Here is a 25,610-nt window from a genome sequence, read left to right as displayed (position 1 = left end):
GTGCCTTCCGAAAGGCTTTGAAGGGGGGAAAGTAATTGGTGGATTTGAGGAGGGAGAGTGTTCCAGGCCAGAGTTAGAATGAGGGTTGGTGGTGAGACAGCTGAGATCAATGCACAGTGAGAATGTTAACACCAGAGGAGCAAAGTGTGTGGGCTGGGTTGTAGAAGTGTGGCTCAGTGGAAAGAGCCCGGGCTTTGGAGTCAGAGGTCATGAGTTCAAATCCAGGCTCTGCCACTTGCCAGCTGTGTGACTGTGGGCAAGTCGCTTCACTTCTCTGTGCCTCAGTTACCTCATCTGTAAAATGGGGATGAAGTCTGTGAGCCCCATGTGGGACAACCTGATTCCCCTGTGTCTACCCCAGCGCTTAGAACAGTGCTCTGCACATAGTAAGCGCTTAACAAATACCATCATTATTATTATTATTATTAGAAGGAGAGAAGCGAGGTGAGGTAGAAGGGGGAGAGGTGATGGAGTGCTTCAAAGCCAATGGTGAGGAGTTTTTGTTTGATATTAGGCAGATAGGCAACCACTGGAGATTTTTGAAGAGGATGATGTGTCCTGATCGTTTCTGTAGAAAGATGATCCAGGCAGTGGAGTGAAGTATGGATTGGAGTGGGGAGAGGCAGGAGGTTGGGAGGTCAGCAAGGAGGCTGATGCAGTAATCTAGGTGGGTTAGGATGAGTGACTGTATTATTGGGATAGCAGTTTGGATGGTGAGGAAAGGGTGGATTTTAGTGTTGTTGTGAAGGTGAGACCAATTGGATTTGGTGACAGATTGGATATGTGGGTTGAATGAGAGAGTGGAGTCAAAGATAACGCCAAAGTTATGGACTTGTGAGACAGGAATTATGGTGGTGCCATCTACAGTGATGGGAAAGTTTGGAAGAAGACAGGGTTTGGTAGGGAAGATAAGGAGCTTTGTCTTGGACATGAGTTTGAGGTAGTGGGAGGACATCCAAGTAGAGATGTCCTGAAGACAGGAGGGAGATGGGAGCCTGGAGGGCGGGAAATCGATCACGGGAGGAGATGGAGATGGAGATTTGGGTAGCATTTGCATAGAGATGTTTTCAAAGCTGAGGTGATGGGATTCCAAGGCTGATAAGCTCTATCTGCACTGACACACTGGAAATGAGACTCAGTTAAGTAGCCCTGCCATGCTCAGAGGCCTGCAGCTGTGGCCTGTGGGGCATAAAAAGCAGTGTGGCCTAGTGAAAAGATCACAGGCCTGGGATTTAGAGGACCTGAGTTCTAATCCTGGCTCTGCCAAGTGCTTGCTGTGGGATATGGGGCAAGTCACTTAACTTCTCTATGCCTCAGTTACCTCATCTGTAAATCAATCTATCAATCCTATTTACTGAGTGCTTTCTGTTTGCAGAACACTGTACTAAGTGCTTGGGAGAATACACTGTAACAGAGTTGGCACACGTTCCCTGCTCATAATGAGTTCACAGTTTAGAGGAGAGACAGCAGTTAATATAAATGACTATATTATGGATATGTACATAAGTACTGTAGGGCTGAGGGAGGGATGAATAAAGGGCGCAAATCCAAGTGCAAGGGTGACACAGATGGGAGTGGGAGAAGAGGAAATGAGGGAAAGCCTCTTGGAGGAGATGTACTTTTAATAAAGCTTTGAAGGTGGGGAGAAGGATCCTCTGTTGGATACGAAGAGGGATGGTGTTCCAGGCCAGAGTCAGGTTATCGACGAGGGGTCAGCGGTTAGGTAGATGAAATCAGGGTATGGTGAATAATTCAACATTAGAGAAGTGAAATATGCAGGCTCAGTTTTAGTAAGAAATCAGGGAGGCAAAATAGGAGGGGTAAAGGTGACTGAGTGCTTTAAAGCCTAGGGCAAGGAATTTCTTTCTGGTACGGAGGTGGATGAGCAACCACTGGAGGTTTTTTAGGAGTGGGGAAACATGGACTGAATGGTTTTGTAGAAAAATGATCTAGGCAGCAGAGTGAAGTGTGGACTTTTTGAACCATTTTTATCACTTTCTCACATCCCTCTCTCTTTGTCCATCTCTACACTGATTCTTGGGGACTGCATTCATCCATTCATTCAATCGTATTTATTGAGCGCTTACTGTGTGCAGAGCACTGTACTAAGAGCTTGGATAGTACAATTCAGCAACAAAGAGAGACAATCCATCCCCACACTGGGCTCACAGTCTAGAAAGGGGGAGACAGACATCAAAACAAGTAAACAGGCATCAATAGCATCAATATAAATAGAATTAGAGATATATATGCACATCGGAACAAGTAGAAAAGGCATTAATATAAATAAATAGAATTATAAATATGTACATATATATATATACGTATATATATATATATATATATATATATATATACACAAGTGCTGTGAAGAGGGGAGGGTAGAGCAAAGGGAGCAAGTTGGGGAGAGGGAGAACTGAGGAAAAGGGGACAATATCTGTATGGAAGTCCCTAAGAACCCTCCTGCTAATGGCCTTCTATCACTACTCAACTCCACTGACCTCCTGGTCACTGTCTGTTTATTGTAATATTGTACTCTCCGAAGCACTTAGTACAGTGCTGTGCACACAATAAGTGCTCAGTAAATATAATCGACTGGCTGACTAAACAACAGTCCTGCTTCACCCCCACAGTCAGCTTCTTTTACTCCTGTTCACAAGCTGCTGAACTCCACTGGTGGAAATCTAGATATCAGACTAACCTAAATTCCTCTTGTCTGCTTTAACACTGACATCTCCTCTGCCTGGCACATTATTTCTCCATCCATATTGATCCCCATTGCCCATATCCAAGACAGTCGTTACAGACATTTAACTCCCTCCTCAAATGCCCTCTTCCCCTGCCTTCCCCATCTTTTGTCCCAAGTGACCTGGCCATCTACTTTTTTGAGAAAATTGAAACCATCAGGCATGATCTCCCTAAAATCTCTGCTGCTCCTCTCCAGTCCTCCAACTCCTGCTCCTTCTCAACTCTCACCTCAACTCTCCCATCTCCTATTGACATCTCCTACCTTCTCTCAAATTCCACCCCCTTCACCTGTGCCTCTGACCCCACACCTTTGCACCTTATCATAACACTCGTCTCCTCTCTTCTTCCCTCCGTTATTGCCATCTGTCTCCAGTTCCTCCCCTCCAGTTGTATCCTTGACCACCCCCCACCAATCTGGCTTCCTCCCTCCACAGAATATGCTCTCTCAGAAATCACCATTGATTTCCTCCTTGCTAAATCCAACACCCTCTTCTCCCTCCTAATCCTCCTTGATCTCTCATCTGCCTTTGACACTGTCGACCACCCCTTCTCCTGGAAAGGTTATCTAACCTTGGCTTCACTAACACTGTCCTCTCCTGGTTCTCCTCCTATCTCTCTGGCCACTCATTCTCAGTATCGTTCACAGGCACCTCCTCTGCTTCCTACCCCCTAACTGTGGGAGTCCCTCAAGATTCAGTTTTGGGTCCCCTTCAATTCTCTATCTTCAGCCAATCTCTCGGAGAACACATTTGCTCCTAAGGCTTAATTATTACTGGCTTCAATTATTTTCTCTGTGTGGATGGTTCCCCAATCTACATCTCCAGCCCTTATTTCTCTCCTTCTCTGCAGTCTCACATTTCCTCCTGCCTTCAGGACATCTCTACTTGTATGTCCTGCAGACACCTCAAACTTACCACGCCCAAAACAGAATTCCTTATTTTCCCAGCCAAACCTTGCCCTCCCCCTGACTTCCCCATCACTGTAGACAGCACCACCATCCCTCCTGTCTCACAAGCCCTTAATTTTGGTGTTATCCTCAACCTAATTCCCATTTAACCCATATTCAGTCCATCATTAAATCCTGTCAGTTTAACCTTCGCAACATCGCTAAAGTCCACCTTTTCTTCATCTAAACTGCTACCACATTAATCCAAGCACTTATCCTAACCTCCCTTGATTACTGTATCAGCCTCCTTGATGACCTCCCTCCCACCTGTTTCATAGTAATAATAATGTTGGTATTTGTTAAGCATTTATTATGTGCAGAGCACTGTTCTAAGTGCTGGGGTAGATACAGGGTAATCAGGTTGTCCCACATGAGGCTCACAGTCTTAATCCCCATTTTACAGGTGAGGGAACTGAGGCACAGAGAAGTGAAGTGACTTGCCCACAGTCACATATCTGACAAGGGGCAGAGCCGTGATTCAAACCCATGACCTCTGACTCCCAAGCCCGTGCTCTTTCCACTGAGCCACGCTGCTTCATCCCACTCTAGTCCATACTTCATTCTGCTGCCCAGATCATTTTCCTACAAAAATGTTAAGTTCATGTTTCCCCACTCTTCAAGTACCTCCAGTTGTTGCCCATCCACCTCCACGTCAAACAGAAACTCTTTACCATCTGCTTTAGAGCACTTATCACCTTGTCCCCTCCTACCTCACATTGCTGCTTTCCTACTACAACCCAGTTCGCACAACTTTGCTTCTGTAGTGCCCACCTACTCACTGTACCTCAATCATGTCTATCTCGCGACTGACCTCTCGCCCACCTCCTGCCTCTGGCCTAGGGCAACCTCCCTCTTTTTGTCCGACAGACACTCACTCTCCCCACCTTCAAAGTCTTTTTGATGATATATCTTCCTCAAGAGGCCTTCCCTGACTAAACCCTCATTTCCTCTTCTCCCACTCCCTTCTGTGTCGCCCTTACACATGGATTTTCTCCCTTGCTTCATTCCTCCCTTAATTCATAATTTATTCATTTTTATTTATATCTGTTTCCCCCTGTATAGGCTGTAAGCTTGTTGTGGACAAGGAATGTGTCTACCAACTCTATTGTATTATACTCTCCCAAGTGTGTTCGTAAATTTGATTGATTGATCTTTAACTGGTCACTCTCTAGAGGCTTTTTCTTCACTGCTTTCAAACATGCTCATGTCTCCCCTCTCCTAACAAAATCCCTCCCTTGAACCCACAGCTCCCTCCAGTGATAGCCCCGTCTCCCTCCTACCATTCCTCTCCAAAGTCTTTGAGCGAGCCCATAACCTTGACTCGTCTGTCTCATTCAACCCACATATTCAATCTGTCACCAGATCCTGCCTGTTCAACCTCCGCAACCTCACTAAAATCCTCCCTTTCTTCTCCATCCAAACTGCTACCCTGTTAACCCAAGGATTTATCCCATTCTACCTTGATTACTGCATCCATAATTTAATGTTTATCTCTCCATAATAATAATAGTAATAATGGTATTTGTTAAGTGCTTACTATGTGCCAAGCACTGTTCTAAGCGCTGCGGTAGATACAGGGTAATCAGGTTGTCCCACATGGGGCTTACAGTCTTAATCCCCATTTTACAGATGAGGTAACTGAGGCACAGAAAAGTTAAGTGATTGGCCCAAAGTCACACAGCTAATAAGTGGCGGAGCCAGAATTAGAACCCAGGTCCTTCTGACTCCCAAGCCCATGCTCTTTCCACTAAGCCATGCTGCTTCTCCATCTAGACTCCATGAAGAAGAGCTTGGGCAGGCAACTTGTCTACCAACTCTGTTGTATTTTCCCAAGCACTTTGAACAGTACTCTGCACACGGTAAGCATTCAGTAAATATCACTGACTGATCGTCTGACTTGTTTTCATAAAAGGATGGTTAAGGTGGTCCAAGATAAAGATTTTGCTAGGATGCAGAATCAGCTGATGGTATGCATGTGGCCCACTGCTGGATATCTTTCTACCCAAGTCACAAAAGCCCTGTCGATCCTAAATGCATCAGAGTCCTATACAGAAGGCTTGTGGAGATTAACAGGCCCACGCACTATTGCACAGCAAAAAATGGGCTCTTCACTTGCAAGGTTTCAGCGTGGTTCAGTTAGGGGTGGTGTTTAACATGTGTCGGGGCTTGCCAGAGCTGACCTCCAGCATCCCTGTACTTGGCGGTTCACAATCCCTCTACCTCTGGACTTTCAGTTCACATTGTGCAGTCGGAGCCTTATGCCGCTGCTGCTCACCTGAGCCCTGACACCTCTCTACTTACAAAGCAGCATGATCTAGTGGAAAAACCTGAGCGTCAGAAGGATCTGGGTTCGAATCCTGGCTTTGCCACATGTCTTCTGTGTTAACTTGGGTAAGTCACTTAACTTCGCTGTGCGTAAGTTACCTCATCTGTAAAACAGGGGTTAAGACCTTGAGTCCTATGAAGGACACAGGCTATGTCCAACTCATTTACTTTGGATCTTCCCCAGTGTTTAGTACAGTGCATGGCATATAGTAAACACTCAATAAATATCACACAATTATTATTATAAGTAGCAGTAGTAATAATCATAAATTAAGCACTGGTTAAGATCAGGGAATGCTGAAGGAACAGAGAAAAGATGCTCTCTTTCTCCAGCATTCTGAGTGGTCAGGCTGAAAGCGAGATCTTGGGAAGCGGCTTGGTCTCATGGAGAGAGTAAGTGCTCAGTAAATACGAATGAAAGAGTAGAGGCCTGGGAGTCGGAGGACCTGGGTTCTAATCCCGGCTTTGCCACGAGATGTTGGGTAAGTCACTTAACTGCTCTGTCCCTCAGTTTTTTCCTCTGAAAAATGGGGATTAACCTCTGGTTCTTGCTCCTAACTTAGACTGTGAGCCTTAAGAGAGACAGAGATTGGGTCTGATCTGATTATCTTTTCTCTACCCCAACACTTAGTACAATGCTTGATACATAGAATGCACCTAACAAATCCCACAGTAATAACAGTAATTGTTTTTGCTCTTCCAGTCTCTGACCACAGTGCTGAATCCTTTGGACTCCTCCTTCACACCCAGGGAAGTGGGCAAGGGGACTGGGGGGCATCTTTTCTGGTGCTTGTTTACGCTGCTATGTCTTGGGATGTCCCAGTCCTGCTCCAGTCTCTGCTCTCACACCGTGTCTCTCCTTCACCATCTCTACACAGGAACTGCAGGCTGAGCAGCAGCAGCCTAACAATGGCTTCCATAGATATTCTGTATATTGACATAACAAGGCGGTGGAACAGCATGGGACTCGACCACAGAGACTCAGGTAATCCACCTACTTCACATTCCTGCCTCCTCATGCTTTTTGCTTAGCTAAAGCAGTGCTAGGTGAAGAACCTACCCATTTTCTCCATAAGCGTGCATACAGCTCAGACAGCCAGAGCTTATAAGGACAAACTGTTTGGGCTTGGTAGCATCCCAGAAATTTGATTTCCAAAGAACAACCTGGTGGTTGTTTTTTTTCTGCTTCTGACATCACCATTAGAATTCCAGAATTGCAATTAAACTGTAACCAGCAATTCTGATGATATTGCACAGAGCTGCAGAGCTGGTATCCAGTTCAAGGTCCTCCCCTTGCTCTGGAGGGGAAAGCAGCAAAATCCTTCCAGGCCAGTGAAGTGAGCAGGATTGATTGGAGACCCACAGGAAGTGGGCTCATTATGTGAGAAAGTCCTTTTCTAAGTAGTCTTTCTGATATCAGCCTCTCCAGGGCTAGGCTTCTTTCTGCTCTTGTGCTCCCGGGTTCAGGGTTTTCTGATGAAGAAGAGCCAACCCTGCATCCCCCAGGCAAAGTCTGAAGTTTTGTAACCTTGTACCATCTCAAACAGTTGCTTAATATGTGATAGAACCTCTCTATAGGGCTTTTTCCCCCTTAATCCAATGTCAGTGCATTGGAAGAGGACAGAATCCATGGGGTCTGTTCCGTGGTCAATATGGGCCACCCACTTGGTGGCTTGAGGTGAAATCAAAATCCCAGCTATTTTGACTGCAAGAGGATGGTGGATTCTTTTAATGGTACTTAAGTGCTTACTATATGCCAGGCACTGTACTAAGTGTTGGGGTAGAAACAAGTTAATCAGGATAGACACAGTCCATGTTCCACATGGGGCTCACAGTCAATCCCCATTTTAAAGATGAGGTAACAGAGGCACAGAGAAGTGAATCCACTTGTCCAAGGGCACACGGCAGACAAGTGGCAGAGTCAGCATTAGAATCCAGGTCCTTCTGACTTCCAGGCCCCAGACTCTATCCACTAGGCCATGCTGCTTCTCTAGGGATGGTCTCAACAGGGAAAGCATTTATCCCCAAGAGGAAATATCAGTGGTAGCAGAAATGTTTCAAAGTAGGAACAAGGGTTTCAACAGTTGTGGTTACAGGGAGATTTTATTGTGGATTAGAATAGTAAAGGTTTCCAAACATTCTCAGTGGGGACATTTGGGTGGGGGAAGTGGGGGTTGGCTGGGATAGGGCTGAAGAGAGGGAACAGTGTTTGACAGTGCTTTGCACATAGTAAGCACTTAACAAATGCTTATTATTATGTTATTATTATTATTATTACTGGCAATGGACAGAAATCCTGTAACTCTGACTCCCAAGGTGCAAATCTCTGTCATCACTCCAGGCTAGAATATAGCGCTGACTTGACTGCTTAGAAGCGTTGTGGCCTAGTGAAAACAGCAAGGGCCTGGGAGTCAGAGGATCTGCGCTCTAATCCCAGCTCTGTCACTTACCTGCTGTGTGACCTTGTGCAAGTTACTTCACTTCTCTTTGCTTTAGTTCTCCCATCTGCAAAATGGGGATTGAATGCATCTTCTCCCTCCGGCTTAAAAGACTATCAGTCCTATGTGGGAATCTTGTATTTACCCCCACACATAGTACATAGAGCTTAACAAATACCGCAATTATTGCCCCAGTTATTAGGATTCGCTGACACAGAGGCACTTGGGGCTGTTGGTGTGACTTCTCCCCTCTCCTCCCTATGTAGACTAGGCCTTACCCCTACTATTTCCTCGGTTTCGACGAGGAAAGAAGGCAGGGACTCCTCTAGCCAAGAGTCATGGTTGAGTTCAGCTGTTAACTCGGCTAATTGGCTCTGAAGGAAAATGATTACCAGACGCACCCTTTTGTCAAGAGCGAAATTCATTGAACGGTGCAATTCGCTGGATCAACAAGGTGAGTGCTTCTATCAGAGTGCTGCAGTTGGCAGCTAAGTTACAGCTTCTTTGTTGGCAATGGAGAGAGAGAGGCTTAAATTCAGCTCTCGTCAGGGTAAGTATTCAGATTAATTATCATTTTAAGGCCTAAGAGTTCTCGTGTTGCAAACTGGTTCTTAAAAATTTTTGCTGATGTGTCAGCAAGGCAGAAATAAAGCATTCGACTCCAAAGTTGAGTACCCAGGAAAACAGGCTTGGGCCGCATTAGAGGGAGGAGAGACAGAGAATTATTAAATACTGAAATTGATCGGTAGTAACAGTAGGAAGCTATTTTTCATGTTTATTGCCTCAAACAAACATTACCATCTGGCCCATTGTTAATTCTGGATTAGCTTTTCATGTTTTGTTTGAATCTTAAATGGTTGTGAATAAGCAGAATCTGCATAGTCTGTTTTTGAAACGGTGCCTGCGGTAATCTTCTTTGGGTCTGTGAGTGTTGCCTTTGGTTTCGCTGACCAAGCCCAGTAACTGAGAAGAAATCTTTATTTTTAGCCCATTGTAATGAGCGGAATCATGAGGTATGCTTTCTGGGCAGCTCTCCCATCACTCTAGTTGCCGGACACAGAACAGGAAGGGCCTCGTTCAGCTGAGGAGGTTGGAAACAGCCCAGGGAACTCTTCTGGGGAGGCTATCCCACCCAGGAGCCAATGAAGTGATCACCGTGGGTTTAGATGGCCAGTTGATGACCCAGTGGAAATTAGTTGCTGGATAGCATCACCATTAAAGATGGGAAATTTTGCAGCCTCCTCCCTCTCTGGGGAGAGTCAACAGAATAGGCATATCTCCTACTGATTCAGCCCTCATTTCCTCTTGCACCGCCACAATCCCACTTGGATTTTCACCCTTTATTCGCCCCTTCCTCAGCTCTTCTGTACATATCCATAATGTATTTATTTATATTAATGTGTTTCCCCCTATAGACCGTAAGCTCGTTTTCGGTCGGGAATGTGTCTACCAACTCTGTTGAATTGTACTCTCCCAGATGCTGAAAACAGTGCTCTGCATAGAGTAAGAGCTCGAATAATGATTGGTTGATTCAACAGGCCATTTAGCCTAAGCTCTCATTGTTCCCTTGGAGTGACTGAGCTGGGTAGTCCCAGAGTCCCTGATTACAGTTTACTTCTTGACAGTGGGCCTTTAAGCCACAAGTGAAAACATATTTGTGTTCCAGCAGATTCAGGACAAAAGGGTCTCTGGCAGTAGGTAGTTAGAAGGGAGATGGGGTCCACTTCTTCTGAGGACAGAAGGAGAAGAAATGGGCTGACGGAAGCAGAAGGGATCAAGGTGAAACACAGTTAAATGCTCAGTAAATGCCATTGATTGATTAGGGAGTGGGGAAAATTTTCATTGTCATGGGAGAGTCACTGGACCAATCGATGGTATTTGAGTGCTTACTGGGTGCAGAGCACCGTACTAAGGTTGGGACAGTACCATAGTGTTGGAAGACACAATCCCTGCCTTCAAGGAGCTTACCATGTAGAGCATATCACCAAAGAAGGTTCTGGAATTAGCTTCTTTTGAGATTCTTAAAGGAAATCTCTCTCAGGATTGGTGAAATTAGTGTGATTTCTTCATGAGTACTGGAACCAGTACCATGGGTACAGAAAACCAGCTGGTGCTTGACTTGAACCCTTAGGTTTGACAACTCTAGTGTTTGCTTTCCTGAGGAAGGGAGGAATTTTTTGGCCTCATTTGTTCATGCGACAGGGTTGGTAACGGCTGACGAGGTCCCTGGAAGTGTCATTTTAGGTCTGTATTTACTGGCTGTTCCTGCAGTCCAACAAAAGTTCTCTCCATTGGTCAAGTTTGGGAACAAAATTCCACCTGTTCTCTTAAAGGATTGAAGGTCTCTGAGTTAGAGGAAGTGGGAAGATAATCCAGATGACTGCTGGAAGATCTTTACAGCCTTGGAATGGGGTGGCTTTATGATTACTGGAAATTACAGGAGAGGAACTTCTCTGCCCTGGATGGTTTGCCATTTATCTGCCCTGAGAATGGGACTGGGACAAATGACCTTTAGATGTTCTTTCCAGCTCTGGCATTTAACAATGGGATCCCTTGAAGGTAATGAAGGAGATATCGGGTTTTTAATTCAGGAAGTGCTTTGTACCCTTCCTGTTTGCATCAGGTCATGCTTATAAAAGTTCTTGACTTGCTCCATTCTACACTGCAAACTTGTTCTGCGCAGGGAATGTCTACCAACTCTGTTACATTATACTCTCCTAACTGCTTAATCAGTGCTCTGTACCCAGGAAGCTCTCAATTAATACCATGGATGGATTGATTGATTCACCAGCATTCAATTCACATTAAAGAGAAATGGGAACAGAGCAGACAAGGCTGTCAACATGGTGAATGGGCTTTGCTCTTTGTGAAAAATCCCGGTTCTGAATGGATATTCTCTCCTCCCCCGCCCCCCTCATTTCTGTCTCCTTGATAGCCACTGTAATATACCAAATGGTCACAGGAAGGGCTAACCTCCAGGATATGCCACAAATGATTATGAGTGCTAATGAGATTCGCTCCTTTCTGGATGTAGGCACAGAACTTCCATCAACCATAATAGGACCTGTGTGTGCATCCTGAGCTGAATAGGTCCCTTAGGTTCAGGGCCTTTATAAATGAAGATAAACCTACAGGAGAAGACACATACCTAATTGAAACTGTCTGCCTTATGCAAAGGAGAAAAAAGGTTTAAAAGACAAATCAAAAACCCACGTGTTGGAAATACTTATCCACTTGCTTTTTCTTGATGAAATTTAGTCCCATGCAACCGTCACATTCTTTTTTTGCCAGCAAAGTTGTCACTTTATTTAAAAAAAAAGGAAAGGATGGCATTTTACTTTTCAGATGTCAGTTTTCCAGGAGAAATTTAAATCAAAATTAGTCTATTACCAACTGAACTAGGGATTTAAAGGCCCCTAACTGCATCAGCTCAGTGGAAAGACCCCAGGCTTGGGAGTCAAAGGTCATGAGTTTGAATCCCAGCTCTGCCACTTGACAGCTGTGTGACTGTGGGCGTCACTTCACTTCTCTGTGCCTCAGTTACCTCATCTGTAAAATGGGGATTAACTGTGAGCCTCACGTGGGACAACCTGATTACCCTATATCTATCCCAGCGCTTAGAACAGTGCTCTGCACATAGTAAGGGCTTAACAAATACCAACGTTATTATTATTATTTAGGCAAATACAGAAAACAAATTTAATTGTAAGTATAGGTGCATCCAACACATGTTTCGGTCACTTATTGAGCACCTCCAACTCTTAAGACTTTCCTGGAGTCACTTGTCTATGCAGAGTAGAGCCTGCCTTCTCTGGACTGTGAAACCACAGTGGCAAACCAAATGAGACGTAGGCAGTGATTTTTTTTCACCTTTTGGGGAAAGATTAGGCTGTGTTACACTCAGCACAGACAGCCCCATTCTCTCCCTGCCCCGAGGAAAGAAAAAGGATCTCAGATGCTAGAGATCATTTGTTTGCGAGCAGCCAAGCATGCTTGAAGATGCAAACACCAACCTGACCCAATGAGGAGTCAGCCTGGGTTGTTGACTGAAATCTGAAGCATTTTTTTCACCTACCTCTTTCATTAGCTCTTCTCATCTATGAAACAGACATAGCTACACTGTGACGCCCCAGGATGAAATCTGCACAGACTGGATCTCAGCAGGCATGGAAAAATTCAGAATCTCCCCTCCTAATCCCAAATTAAAAAAAACAAAACTACCCAATTATTTGCAGCAGAGATTTGAGGGTAGGGTGGCCTTTTTACATAGACACAAGACGTTGCTGTCTGCGTAGGTGAGGTTGTGTGGTCACAAGTCCAGGACTGGTCCTGGCTCAAGCAGCAGCAGCTGACATATATCTGTCTTCTTCGGTTTTGGGTTCCTTGGGAGTTGACTACTGTATCAGCCTCCTCACTGATCTCCCTGCCTCCTGTCTCTCCCTTCACTGCTGCCCAGATCATTTTTCTTTAGAAGCATTCAATCCATGTTTCCCTACTCCTCAAGAACCTCCTTAGCATTGGCTTTAAAAGACTTAATGAGCTCTCCCCCTCCTACATTACCTCACTGATCTTCTGTAATTCCCTCTCTGTATCTTAATCTCATCTATCTCACCATCAATTCCTAGGCCACATCTTTCCTCTGGCCTGGAACTCCCTTTCCCTTCATTTGACAGTCCCCACCTGATTCTCCCCACCTTCAAAGCCCTACGAAAATCACATCCCCAAGAGGCTTTCCCTGATTAAGCCCTCATTTCTCCATTTCCCTCTTGTTTCTCTGTCACCTGTACACTTAGATCTCTACCCTTTAAGCATTTGATATATGCCCTATCCTCAGCACTTATGTAAATATCTGTAAATTTATTTTAATGTCTGTGTCCCATCTAGCTCACTGTGGGCAGGGAATATGTCTACCAATTCTGTTGTACTCTCCTAAGTGCTGTGAACATCACTCTGCCCACAGTAAGCGCTCAGTAAATATCACTAATTGATAGATTGAGTTGAAGCCAACTGGAATGGGAAGATGCACAGACCATTCATGCTTTAGCCCTCCTTCGAGGCCCTTGCTTGGCTCCTGGAGTGTCCCGTTCCTGATGGCTGCCATAGATGAGACTGAGAGCCTCTCAGAGCTCGAATGGGCTGGGTGAGGCCCTCCACTCTCCTTCCCCCTGTCCACCTCTGGCCAGGGCCAGTCTCTGGCCACAAAGGGCTCATTCTGACCTGTAACCCATTCATTTGGCACAGGCTTAAGAGCAAGTTAACAGGTCTGTCCTAAGAGAGGTGGCATCCAGGCCACAACTAAAGATGGCATGAACTTTCAGTGAAGCAGTGTGGCCTAGTGGAAAAATCGTGGTCCTGGATGTCAGAAGGATCTGGGTTCTAATCCCTGTTCTGCTTCTGATCTACCTTGGTGAAGTCACTTCATTTCCCTCTGCCTCGGCTCTCCGGTTTACTCTCCTATTTAGACTGTGAGCCCCATGTGGGACCCTGGGTTCTAATCCCAAGCTCTGACACTCGTCTGCTGTGTGACCTTGGGCAAAACACTTAACTTCTCTGGGCCTCAGTTACCTCATCTGTAAAATGAGAATTAAGTCCATCAGTCGGGTCCCAGAGCTAAAGGGAAAATGCCAGAGCCAAGAGCAGTGGCCCCATGGAGAAGCCGGGCCTCCATAGGCCGATGGGTGCTCAGTTGGGGCCCTTCTCCACTTCATGCTGCTGTGTCTCGGGGATCGGCTTCCAGATGCTGCATTTATGTAATGCAGGGTCGGGGGGATGCCAGATTCTGTTTACAACTTTTTCCTGATTTATTGCCACCCTGTAGCCTGATCACTTCACTTTTATGTGTTTTATTCCTCTGAAAAGGAACCATATGGACATGTGTTTTGGTTACTGACATTAAAACAGTCAAAGCTATTTTTGTTCTGAATGCCTAGTGAAGCCATACACATACATATATTAAAGAGCCACAGCCACTGCCTTTAAAATATGTAGAACTAGCACATAAATAGACCGACTTCATGTAATGTATTGTAGTATGTCTGGCATAAGTGACATTTTCAAGCCTTGAGATGATCTTGCAATCAGGTGCACTGCTATTTATGATTGCCCTTGACTCGTAGCAGTCTCCTTATACATTATTTTTAATACAAGAAATCTGACAAACCCCAGCTCCCTCCCTCTTCCCCTTTCCTTCTTTCTCCCTCTCTGCATAGGCTCTTATCTTCTGCTCCCTCTAAAGGGTAGGCTGCCTTTTATGTAATTACTTTTTCCCCATGGAGAAAAATGGTAATGAGAGATTGGGGTTTGAGAGCTGGTTAGTCCCTTTGTCAAACATGCTTATGAATCATGTCGACACATGTTTCTGTAAGTCATTTCCGACGCTAAGCTTAGATGGGGGTCTTAGCATCAGGGGGTCTTTCCAGAATCAGGACAAACACATGCCAAGTTTTGCCAAGCCATCGAAAGATCTTATAGCCTTGTGTGTTAGAAACTACAGTGTGGTGCCTACAAGTGATTACAGCAGCCAGAATTACAGATGTTTCCTACTTTTTTTTCCCCAAGAAATTTCAAGAATGTGGAAAAGCAGCATGGCTTAGTGGATAGACCATGGGCCTGGGAGTCATAAAGTCCTGGGTTCCAGTCCTGGTTCTGCCATTTGTCTGCTGTGTGACCTTGGGAAAGTCATTTAACTGTTCTATGCCTGTTACCTCATCTGTAAAATGGGGATTAAGACCATAAAGCCCCATGTAGGACATGGACTGTGTCCAAATTGATTAGCTTTTATCTACTCTGTCTCCCCTGATTAGACTCGAAGCCCATCAGTGGGCAGGGATTGTCTCTATATGTGGCTGAATTGTACATTCCAAGCGCTTAGTACAGTGCGCTGCAAATAGTAATCACTCAATAAATGCTGTTGAATGAATGAATGACTACTCCAGCACTTAATACCCTGCCTGGCACATAGTAATCACTTAACAAATACCACAATTAACAAGTAATTGAGATCTTACTGTGTGCAGAGTGCTGTACTAAGCACTTAGGAAAGTACAGTGTAATGTTCTCTGCCCATAAAGAGCTTACAGTCTGGAAGGGGAGATGGATATTAATATGAAGAAATTATCATTGTATACACAAGTGCCTTGGGGCTGAGGCTGGGATGATTAAATTGCACAAACCCAAGTGCAAGTGTGGTGACCCAAGAGAGAAGGAGTAGGGGAAATGAGGGCTTAGTCGGGGAAGGTCTCAAAGGATGTGATTTGAATAAGTGTGTCGGATATGAAGGGGGAGGGAGTTCTTCTTCAATAGTATTTATTGAGCGCTTACTATGTGCAGAGCACTGTACTAAGCGCTTGGGATGAACAAGTCGGCAACAGATAGAGACAGTCCCTGCCGTTTGACGGGCTTACAGTCTAATCGGGGGAGACGGACAGACGAGAACAATGGCAATAAATAGAGTCAAGGGGAAGAACATCTCGTAAAAACAATGGCAACTAAATAGAATCAAGGCAATGTACAATTCATTAACAAAATAAATAGGGTAACGAAAATATATACAGTTGAGCGGACGAGTACAGTGCTGTGGGGATGGGAAGGGAGAGGTGGAGGAGCAGAGGGAAAAGGGGAAAAAGAGGGTTAAGCTGCGGAGAGGTAAAGGGGGGATGGCAGAGGGAGTAGAGGGAGAAAAGGAGCTCAGTCTGGGAACGCCTCTTGGAGGAGGTGAGTTTTAAGTAGGGTTTTGAAGAGGGAACAAGAATCAGTTTGGCGGAGGTGAGGAGGGAGGGCGTTCCAGGACCGCGGGAGGATGTGACCCAGGGGTCGACGGCGGGATAGGCGAGACCGAGGGACGGTGAGGAGGTGGGCGGCGGAGGAGCGGAGCGTGCGGAGTGGGTGGTAGAAAGAGAGAAGGGAGGAGAGGTAGGAAGGGGCGAGGTGATGGAGAGCCTTGAAGCCTAGAGTGAGGAGTTTTTGTTTGGAGCGGAGGTTGATAGGCAACCACTGGAGTTTTTTAAGAAGGGGAGTGACATGCCCAGATCGTTTCTGCAGGAAGATGAGCCGGGCAGCGGAGTGAAGAATAGACTGGAGCGGGGCGAGAGAGGAGGAAGGGAGTTACAGGACATGGGTGAGGAATTGGCAAGGAGATAGACAAGATCAAGGTACGATGTTTAGGTTGGGGTTAGAGGAGTCCAGTGAACATGCTGAGTTGTAGCAGGAGATCAGCGAGGTAAGGTAGGAGGGGGCAAAGTGACTGAGTGCTTTAAAGCCAATGGTGAGAAGTTTGATGCAGAAGAGGGTGGACAACCACAGGAGGTTCTTGAAGAGTGGAGATACATCGACTGAACGTTTTTGTAGAAAAATGATCCAGGTGCAGAGTGAAGTATGGACTAGAGTAGGGAGAGACAAGTCAGGAAGGTCAACAAGGAGGTTTATGCAGTAGGTAAGGTGGAATAGGATAAATGCTTGGATTAACGTGGTATTAGTTTCGATGGAAAGGAAAGGGTGGGTTTTAGCGATACTGTGAAGACAGAATGAATACATTGAATATGTGGGTTGATTGAGAGAGATGAGTTGAAGATAATGCCAAGATTAGGGGCTTGTGAAACAGAGAGGATGATAGATACATAAAGCTCACTCTTACAAGTTATTGTGCTTTTCGAGCCCTGTCTCAGAAGAATTGGAGGATTTTAATGTTGCCTTTGATGTCTGAATGTTCAATGACATTCGAGTAGTTACTATGTATTAAACTCTTGGGAGAGTACAATAAAATAGAAACAATCCCTGCCCTCAAGGAGCTAACTATCTAAGGGAAGAGAGATACTAAAATAAATGATAGGTAGGAGACTTTCCTAACACTTAATTACAGTCCAAGTAAATGCAATCAATCTTTCTGAGGGCATCGTTCCAAGGAATTTCAGGTTAAGTCTGGACCTGATGTCCTTAAAGGGGACAATACTGCTGTGCTCACTAGCTCTTGCTTCTGATAAAGGATTAAAATAACATTAGCAAAGCTTGGTTCATTAACAGAGCCCTCGATTTATCTTCCTGCAAAATCTCCAAAATCTTTTGTATGTCTAAGGGGAAAAGCTAGAGGATCAAGTCACTCTTAACCTTTGTTCAATTAATTGCCTCTGAAAAAGTCAGAGGACTCCTTACTTGCAGGCACCACTCTTGAAACTGTAATTTTTGGCTCTGTTTGAGCCTGCATTTCCAAATAGTCTTCCCTAAGCATTGGTAATTTAAACAGCTGTTAAAATAAATTGGGGTTTATTTTAGACAACTGTTTAGACCTTGACTAGCCTAAATGAATCTTTGTACAGGCCACGTATCCCCCTTAATCATATTTACTGAGCACGTACTATGTGCAGAGCACTGTACTAAGTGCTTGGGAGAGTACATTATTACAGAGCTGGTAGACATGTTCCCTGCCCATAATGATCTTACAGTGTAGTTTACAGTCTAGTCTAGTGTGTCCTACAAAAACACTAAAAAAGAGTGGTATATACCCTCTGCCTCTTCTTCCTCTCCTCACACTCTTCACCTCGACCCCATGTAGTCTGGCTTCTGCCCCCTCCATCAAATGGAAACTTTCCTCTACAGCATCAATGTCCTCCTCTTTGCCAAATCCAATGGGCTCTACTCCATCTTAATTCCCCTAGACCTTTCAGTTGCTGTTGACCCTAAGGACCACCCCTTTGTCCTGAAAACACTGTCTAACTTTGGTTTCACTGACACTATATTCTATTACTCTCCTATTTCTGACTGCTCCTTCTCAGTCTCTGACCACTCCTCTGCCTTTCACCTCCTAACTATGGGAGCCCCTCAAAACTCAATTTTGGGTTCCCTTCTATTTTCCTTTTACACCCACTCCCTTGGAGAACTCATTCACTTCCGTGGCGTCAACAACCATCATTATGTGGATGATTTCCAAATCTACCTCTCCAGCCTGACTTTTCTCCCTCTCCACAGTCTCACATTTCCTCCTGCCTTCAAGACATCTCTACTTGAGTGCCAGTCAATCACATTTATTGAGCACTTACTGTGTGCCGAGCACTATACTCTAAGCTCTAAGAGTACAGTATAATAGTAAAAAGACCCATTCCCTGCCCACTGCCATCACTTCAAATCTAATATGTCCAAAATAGAGCTCATCTCCCCCCACCCCACCAAACCCTGTCCTCCCCTGACTTTTTCCATCACCCTAAACATTGTCACAACTCTCCTCATCTCACAAGCCCACCACCTTCCTGTTATCCTTGACTCATCTTTCTAATTCAACCCACACCTTTAGTCTTTCATTAAATCATGTTGGTTCTGCCATCTCAACATTTCTAGACTCTACTCCTTCCACTCCATCAAAACTGCTACAAGATTGGTCCAAGCACTTGTCGAATCCCACCTTTACAGCTGCATCAGGTTCCTCACAGACCTCCCGGACTTTAGTCTTTCACCTCTCCATTCCATACTTCACTCTTCACTCAATCATTTTATTAAATTGTCCTGCACACTTCTCCCCTCTCCTCTGTCAGTCAGTTGTATTTATTGAGTGCTTACTGTGTGCAGAGTACTGTACTAAATGCTTGGGGAGAGTACAATGTAGCATTCCCTGCCCATGGCAGAGTTTACAGCCTAGAGGGGGAGACAGACATTAATATAAATAAATAAATTATTAATAATAATTATGGTATTTGTTAAGCACTTACTATGTGCAGAGCACTGTTCTAAGTGCTGGGGTAGATAAAGGGTAATGAAATTGTCCCACGTGGGGCTCACATTTTTTAATCCCCATTTTTACACAGAGGTAACAGGCACAGAGAAGTTAAGTGACTTGCCCAAGGTCACACAGCAGACAAGTGGTGGAGCCAGGTTTAGAACCCACGACCTCTGACTCCCAAGCCCGTGCTCTTTCCACTAAGCCACGCTACTTCTGTAAGCAGATATGTGTATTACAGATATATATATAAGTGCTGTGGGGCTGGGAAGGCAGATAAATAAAGGGAGCAAGTCAGGGCAATGCAGAAGGGAGTGGGAGAAGAGAAAAGAAGGGAGTGTGCCTTCAATAAGGCTTTTGAAGGAAGGGGGAGGGTCATTGTCTGTCGATATGAGGAGGGAGGGCATTCCAGGCCAGAGGGAAGACAGGGGCGAGTGGTCATTGGTGAGATAGATGAGATCGAGGTATAGTGAGTAGGTTGGCTCACTGAGCACTAGAGCAGACACAAGATAATCAAGATGGATAGTCAGGGAAAGCTTCCTAAGGAGATGTGGTTTTTGAATAGGGCTTTGAGAACGGGGAGAGTGATGGTCTGTTGCCATTTAGACTGTGAGCCCGTTATTGGGCAGGGATTGTCTCTATCTGTTGCCGAATTGTACATTCCAAGCGCTTAGTACAGTGCTCTGCACATAATATGAATGAATTCAATTTTATTTATTGAGTGCCTACTGTATGCAGAGCACTGTATTAAGCTCTTGGACAGTACAATTCAAGCCTCATGTGGGAGCTGATTATCTTGCCTCTAGCCCAGTGCTTAGCAAAGTATTTGGCGTATAAGTGCTTAGCAAACACAATTATCATTTTTATCATCTTGTCATCTCACCTCCCTATTCTCCCTCCCTTCTGTATCACCTATGCACCTGCATCCATACCACCTCAGCACTTGGTATTCACCACACTCTCATCCTCAGTATTCACCACACCCTCATCCTCAGAGCACTTAGGTACATATCCTTCTATAATTTCTTTCATTATCTTTCTCCCCTATTAGATTGTAAGCTTCTTGGAGGCAGAGATTATATCAACCAAATCTCTTGTACAGTCCCATGCTTAGTACAGTGTTTTACACATATTAACTGCTCAATAAATATCGCTGGTGGATTGACTGTTGCATAAGGTGAACCCCGACACTGACTCCGGAATCTCAGGCAAATTTTCACCCTCACTTGCCGAAGCAGAAACACCCTAGAATGCCTTAGCATATTTATGACACAGTCCTGTACCAACCCTAGAGAAGAGAAACAGCATGGTTTAGAGGAAAGAGGACAGGCCTGGGCTCAGAACCTGTGTTCGAATTCCATCTTTGCCGCTTGCCTGCTCTGGGAGCTTGCGCCAAATCACTTCACTTCTCTGACCCTCAGCTACCTCATCTGTAAAATGTGGATTAAGACTGTGAGCCTCATGTGAGCTATGAACTCTGTTCAACCTGATTAACTCATTATCTACCCCAGTGCTTAGTACAGTGCTTAGCACATGGTAAGGGTTTAACAAAAACCATTAAAAAAAAACCCCAAAACACTAAGGATGGATTGAACTAATCCTGCTTCCAAAACACTTGAAGTATGCCCCCTAAAGATAGCATTAGAGGAGTGAAATGCACAGGCTGGGGTGTAGCAAGGTGAGATAGGAGGAGACAAGGTGATTGAGTGTTTTAAAGCCAATGCTAGGAGTTTTTGTTTGATGCAGAGATGGATGGGCAACCACTGGAGTTTCTTGAAGGTGGGGAAACATGTTCTGAGCATTTTTGTAGAAAAATAATCTGGCAGCAGAGTGAACTATGAACTAGAGTGAGGAGAGACAGGAGGCTGGGAGGTCAGAAAGGAGGCTGATATAGTAATCCAGATGGGAGAGGATAAGTGATTGTATTAATCTGGCTGCAGTTCTGATGGAGAGGAAAGGTCAGAGTTTAGTGATCTTGTGAAGGTGGAACTGACAGAATTTAGTGATGGATTGAATGAGAGGAGTCAAGGTTTGTTGTGGGCAGGGAATGTGTCTGCTTGTTATATTGTACTCTCCCAAGTGCTTAGTACAGTGCTCTACACACATCAAGCACTCAATAAACACTACTTAATGAATGAATGAAAGGATAGCGCCAAGACTTGTAAGAGAGGAAGGATAATGGTGCTGTCTACAGTGATAGGAAAGTCAGGAGGAGGAGAAGGTTTAGGTGGGAAGATAAGGAGTTCTGTTTGGACATGTTAATCTTGAGGTAATGGGAGGATATCCAAGTAGAAATGTGTCGAAGGCAGAAGGAAATGTGAGACTGCAGAGAGGGAGAGAGATCAGGGCTGGAGATGTAGATTTGGATGTTATCTGCATAGAGGTGGTAGTTGAAACCATGGAAGTGAATGACTTCTCCAAGGGAGTGAGTGTCGATGGAGAATAGAAGGGGACCCAGAACTGAACCTTGAGGGACCCCCCCCCCCAGTTTAATAATAATGTTGGTATTTGTTAAGCACTTACTATGTGCAGAGCACTGTTCTAAGCGCTGGGGTAAACACAAGGGAATCAGGTTGTCCCACGTGGGGCTCACAGTCTTAATCCCCATTTTCCAGGTGAGGGAACTGAGGCCCAGAGAAGTTAAGTGACTTGCCCACAGTCCCACAGCTGACAAGTGGTGGAGCCGGGACTCGACCCATGCCCTCTGACTCCAAAGCCCGGTCTCTTTCCACTGAGCCACGCTGGCTTAGGTGTGAGGCAGAGGGGAAACCTGTGAAAGAGACTGAGAATGAGCAAACAGAGAAATAAAATGAGAACCAAGAGAGGACAGTTTCAGCAAAGCCAAGATTGGATAACTTTTTCAAGAGAAGGTGGAGGTCGACATTGTCCAAGGCAACGGGGAGGCCGAGGAGGATCAGGATGGCGTAGAGGCCATTGGATAAGGCAAGACCTTTGAGAGGGCGGTTTCTGTGGAGTGAAGGGAATGGAAGCCACATTGCTGGTGGTCAAGGAGAGAAGTGGAGGAGAGGAATTTGAGACAGTGGGTCTAGACAACTTGCTCAAGAAGTTTGGAGAGGTTTGCCTAGCAGCATCCACTTTTAGTCATAATCTTCTGCCACCTGAGCACCCTCCCCCCTCTTCACTCCCTCGTAACCCCCCCACCTCTCCCCCAAACACATTGCCGACTAAAGCAGGTGCAAGTAGGATCCCTAACTAGGCTTCTTCAAGGAGGCAGAGAATGTGTCCTGGATGACCCATTTGTAATGACACTAAGGAGCCTCTGGATGGCAGCGCAGCTGGGCTCTGCCCCGCAGCTGGGCATGCACACAGCAAAAAGGAATATTTTCTTGCACTAATAAAATTACCTTTTCCAAAGAAGGCAATTTGCATGTTAATGTTTTGGGTAATTCTAATGCCCCTCAGGGCTGCAATTTCTCACTGACAAAGTGACAAAAATAAACTGCGGCATAAAAGAAAATTTCTCTTCCCTCTAATTTGTGCAATAAAATGACATTTTTAATGCAAATCAGGTTGAAACCTACAGCTCTCCTTTATTTCTGACACGGATCTGCCTCCCATCCATGCTCTCAGTGACAGGTTTTCCTTACAGAGCTTGACATGCAAGGTCTCTCCTGAAGAAAAGAGATTTCCCTGCTAGCAACTGGGGGTCCTACGCCACCCTCAGATGTCTCTGTACCCCCTTCAAGGCACTCCATCAGCTCTTCCCCTTCCTACCTAACCTCTCTCATCTCCCACTATAATGCAGTCCACACACTTTCTCATGGTATTTGTTAAGCGTTTACTATGGGTCAAACACCATTCTAAGCAGTGGGTTAGATACAAGTCAATAAGGTTCGCTCCTCTAATGATAATAATTATGATAGCATTTGCTAAGCACTTACTATGTGCAAAGCACTGCTCTAAGCGCTGGGGGGATACAAGGTGATCAGGTTGTCCCACGTGGGACTCACAGTCTTAATCCCCATTTTACAGTTGAAGTAACTGAGGCACAGAGAAGTTGACTTGCCCAGAGTCACACAGCTGACAAGTGGCGGAGCCGGGATTAGAACCCATGACCTCTGACTCCCAAACCCTTGCTCTTTCCACTGAGCCAAGCTGTTTCTCCAACCTAGTCACTGTATCTCCATCTCTTCTCTCTTGCCATTGACCCTTTGCCTATCTTCTCCCACTGGGCTGGAACTCCCTCCCCACTCATGCCCAAAGACCTTCAAGGCCCTGCTAAAATTACCCCTTCTCCAAGCAGCCTTCCTTGACTAAACTTTCTTCTTCCCACTCTATTCTCCTTCCCTTCTACATCACCAATATACTTGGATCTGCACCCCTTAAGCATGTTGAAACTCACCTCTACCCCAACCCCTCAGCACTTCTGAACATATCCTTATTCTACCCTGTGTCCCCTATCTGCAATTTATTTTACAGTCAGTCTCCCTCACTAGATCTTTGAGGGTAGGGGTTGTGTCTATTATGTTGTACTCTCCTAAGTGCTCTGTACAGTGCTCTGCACAGAGCTCTCAATAAATACTATTGATTGATGAATTGATTGATGCCCTGCAGGCATCAACCTCTAGGTGACTGGGTGGGGGTTAGGTGGGTGGAAGAAGCAGCAACCTACAATCTGTTAGAGCTGGGGAACCTTGGCTTTTCAGCATTCATCAACTTCTCACTGCAGCCCAAGAATTTTGTGAAACAAAAGAGCATTTTAAAGGGAATCCTCCACCTTCCCCAGTTAGCCTCCCATCCTTGGGGGAGCAGATAGGTTATTTTTAAGCGAAGGGCACTTTCACAGCCTGACTGCCAAAGGGGCCATCACTGGGCTCGGGGATGATTTCCCACACCATTCATCACTTTCTAAAAAACCCAGAACCACAGGTCACTGGAGCCAGCGGTGACTTCATTCATTCATTCAATCGTATTTATTGAGTGCTTACTGTGTGCAGAGCACTGAACTAAGTGCTTGAGAAGTACAATTCGGCAACAAATAGAGACATTGAAAAACCCTGCCTGCTCACACAGTTTGGGTTCGTACTCTGGCGGAATGAAGTGTGGAACTTAATGGGACTGGAACCGCCCTTTGGGCTGGGAAGGGGCCTGCCTGCAAGCCTACAGGCCTGGCCTAGCCAGGTGGATTGTGCCTCCCTTAATGAAATGATGAAGTAGTTGGTTGCTCAGCTGCTTCTGTTTGTTAGTTTTGGCAGTGCAGGATTCTGCAGTAATGATCTCCCTACAAGGTCTGGTCACGTTGAAGCCCTGACACTTATTAATTTCTCCATACGGCAGCATATAGAGGTGAGAGTAATTTCTTGTTGCAGTAATGGTTTAAATATAATGGCTGCCTGGAATTTATGTCCTCAGACACAGCTAAAGTGAGGCTGGCTTGGTCTGATGGCTTAGGCTCCGGATTACGTAATGGGAGCTGGAGGGGCTTGGCCAGGTTTTAGGGAAGACCACCTTCATGCCCAAGAAACATGCTCTACAGCACTAATGTACATATCTATAAATTATAAATCATTTATTAATATCTTCCCCATTCTAGACTGTAAGATCACTGTGGGCAGGGAATGTGTCTAACTCTGTCATATGGTACCTTCCCAAGTGCTTAGCACAGTGCTGTGCACAGAGTAAGCACTTAATAAATACCATTGATTGATTGATTGATCAATCACCCATTGCTCTGGATGGGTCTTGGAATGACCCCTCTGCCCACAAGAGGAATGACCACCAGAAGTGAGAAGCAGCTAGCCCTCCATGAACCTAAACCATAAAGAGAAGTGCCAGCTTTTCATTTTTTTAATGGCATTTGCTAAGCACTTACTACATGCCAGACTAAGCGCTGGGGTAGGTATAAGATAATCAGGTTGGACACAGTCCATGTCCCTCATGGGACCCATGGTGTTAATCCCCATTTTGCAGATGAGGTAACAAGCACAGAGAAGTTAAGTGACTTGCTCAATGTCACACAGCAGACAAGTGGTGGAGTGGGGATTAGAACTCAGGTCCTCTGACTTCCAGTGCCATGCTCTTTCCACTAGGCCTCACTGCTTCTCACTCTTTGAATGTGAGGGTGAGAAAGGGGCAGAGCTTGGGCGTGGCAGCAGACTTCAAAGATCTAATCCATTCAGAGGCTCTGATCTGGGACCTTTTTGGCTCCTTCTTTAAAATAAAATTAGAATTGGAGTGCCAATCATGTCTAGAGCACTAAGCGTGGCTCAGTGGAAAGAGCACAGGCTCGGGAGTCAAAGTTTGTGGGTTCTAATGCCCACTCTGCCACTTGTCAGCTGTGTGACTTTGGGCAAGTCACTTAACTTCTCTGCGCCTCAGTTACCTCATCTGTAAAATGTGCATTAAGACTGTGAGCTCCATGTGGGACAACCTGATTACCTTGTAACCCCTACTGCTTAGAACAGTGCTTGGCACATAGTAAGTGCTTAAC

The 25,610-nt window shown here is 45.3% G+C and overlaps 1 protein-coding gene across 1 annotated transcript in view; it reads left to right on the top strand.

The window, feature by feature from the left end:
- Positions 1–25,610, top strand: part of TTLL11 (tubulin tyrosine ligase like 11) — a 216,666-nt gene that overhangs the window by 179,489 nt on the left and 11,567 nt on the right. Inside the window, exon 9 of the mRNA XM_029063565.1 lies at positions 6,898–7,004. Coding sequence (XP_028919398.1) covers positions 6,898–7,004 — 107 coding nt within the window. The remainder of the gene's footprint in view (positions 1–6,897; positions 7,005–25,610) is intronic.

This window comes from Ornithorhynchus anatinus, chromosome 4 (genome assembly GCF_004115215.2).
Source record: "Ornithorhynchus anatinus isolate Pmale09 chromosome 4, mOrnAna1.pri.v4, whole genome shotgun sequence".
In the NCBI taxonomy this organism is placed as follows: Eukaryota; Metazoa; Chordata; class Mammalia; order Monotremata; family Ornithorhynchidae; genus Ornithorhynchus; species Ornithorhynchus anatinus.
This window is presented reverse-complemented; position numbering and strand designations above follow the sequence as displayed.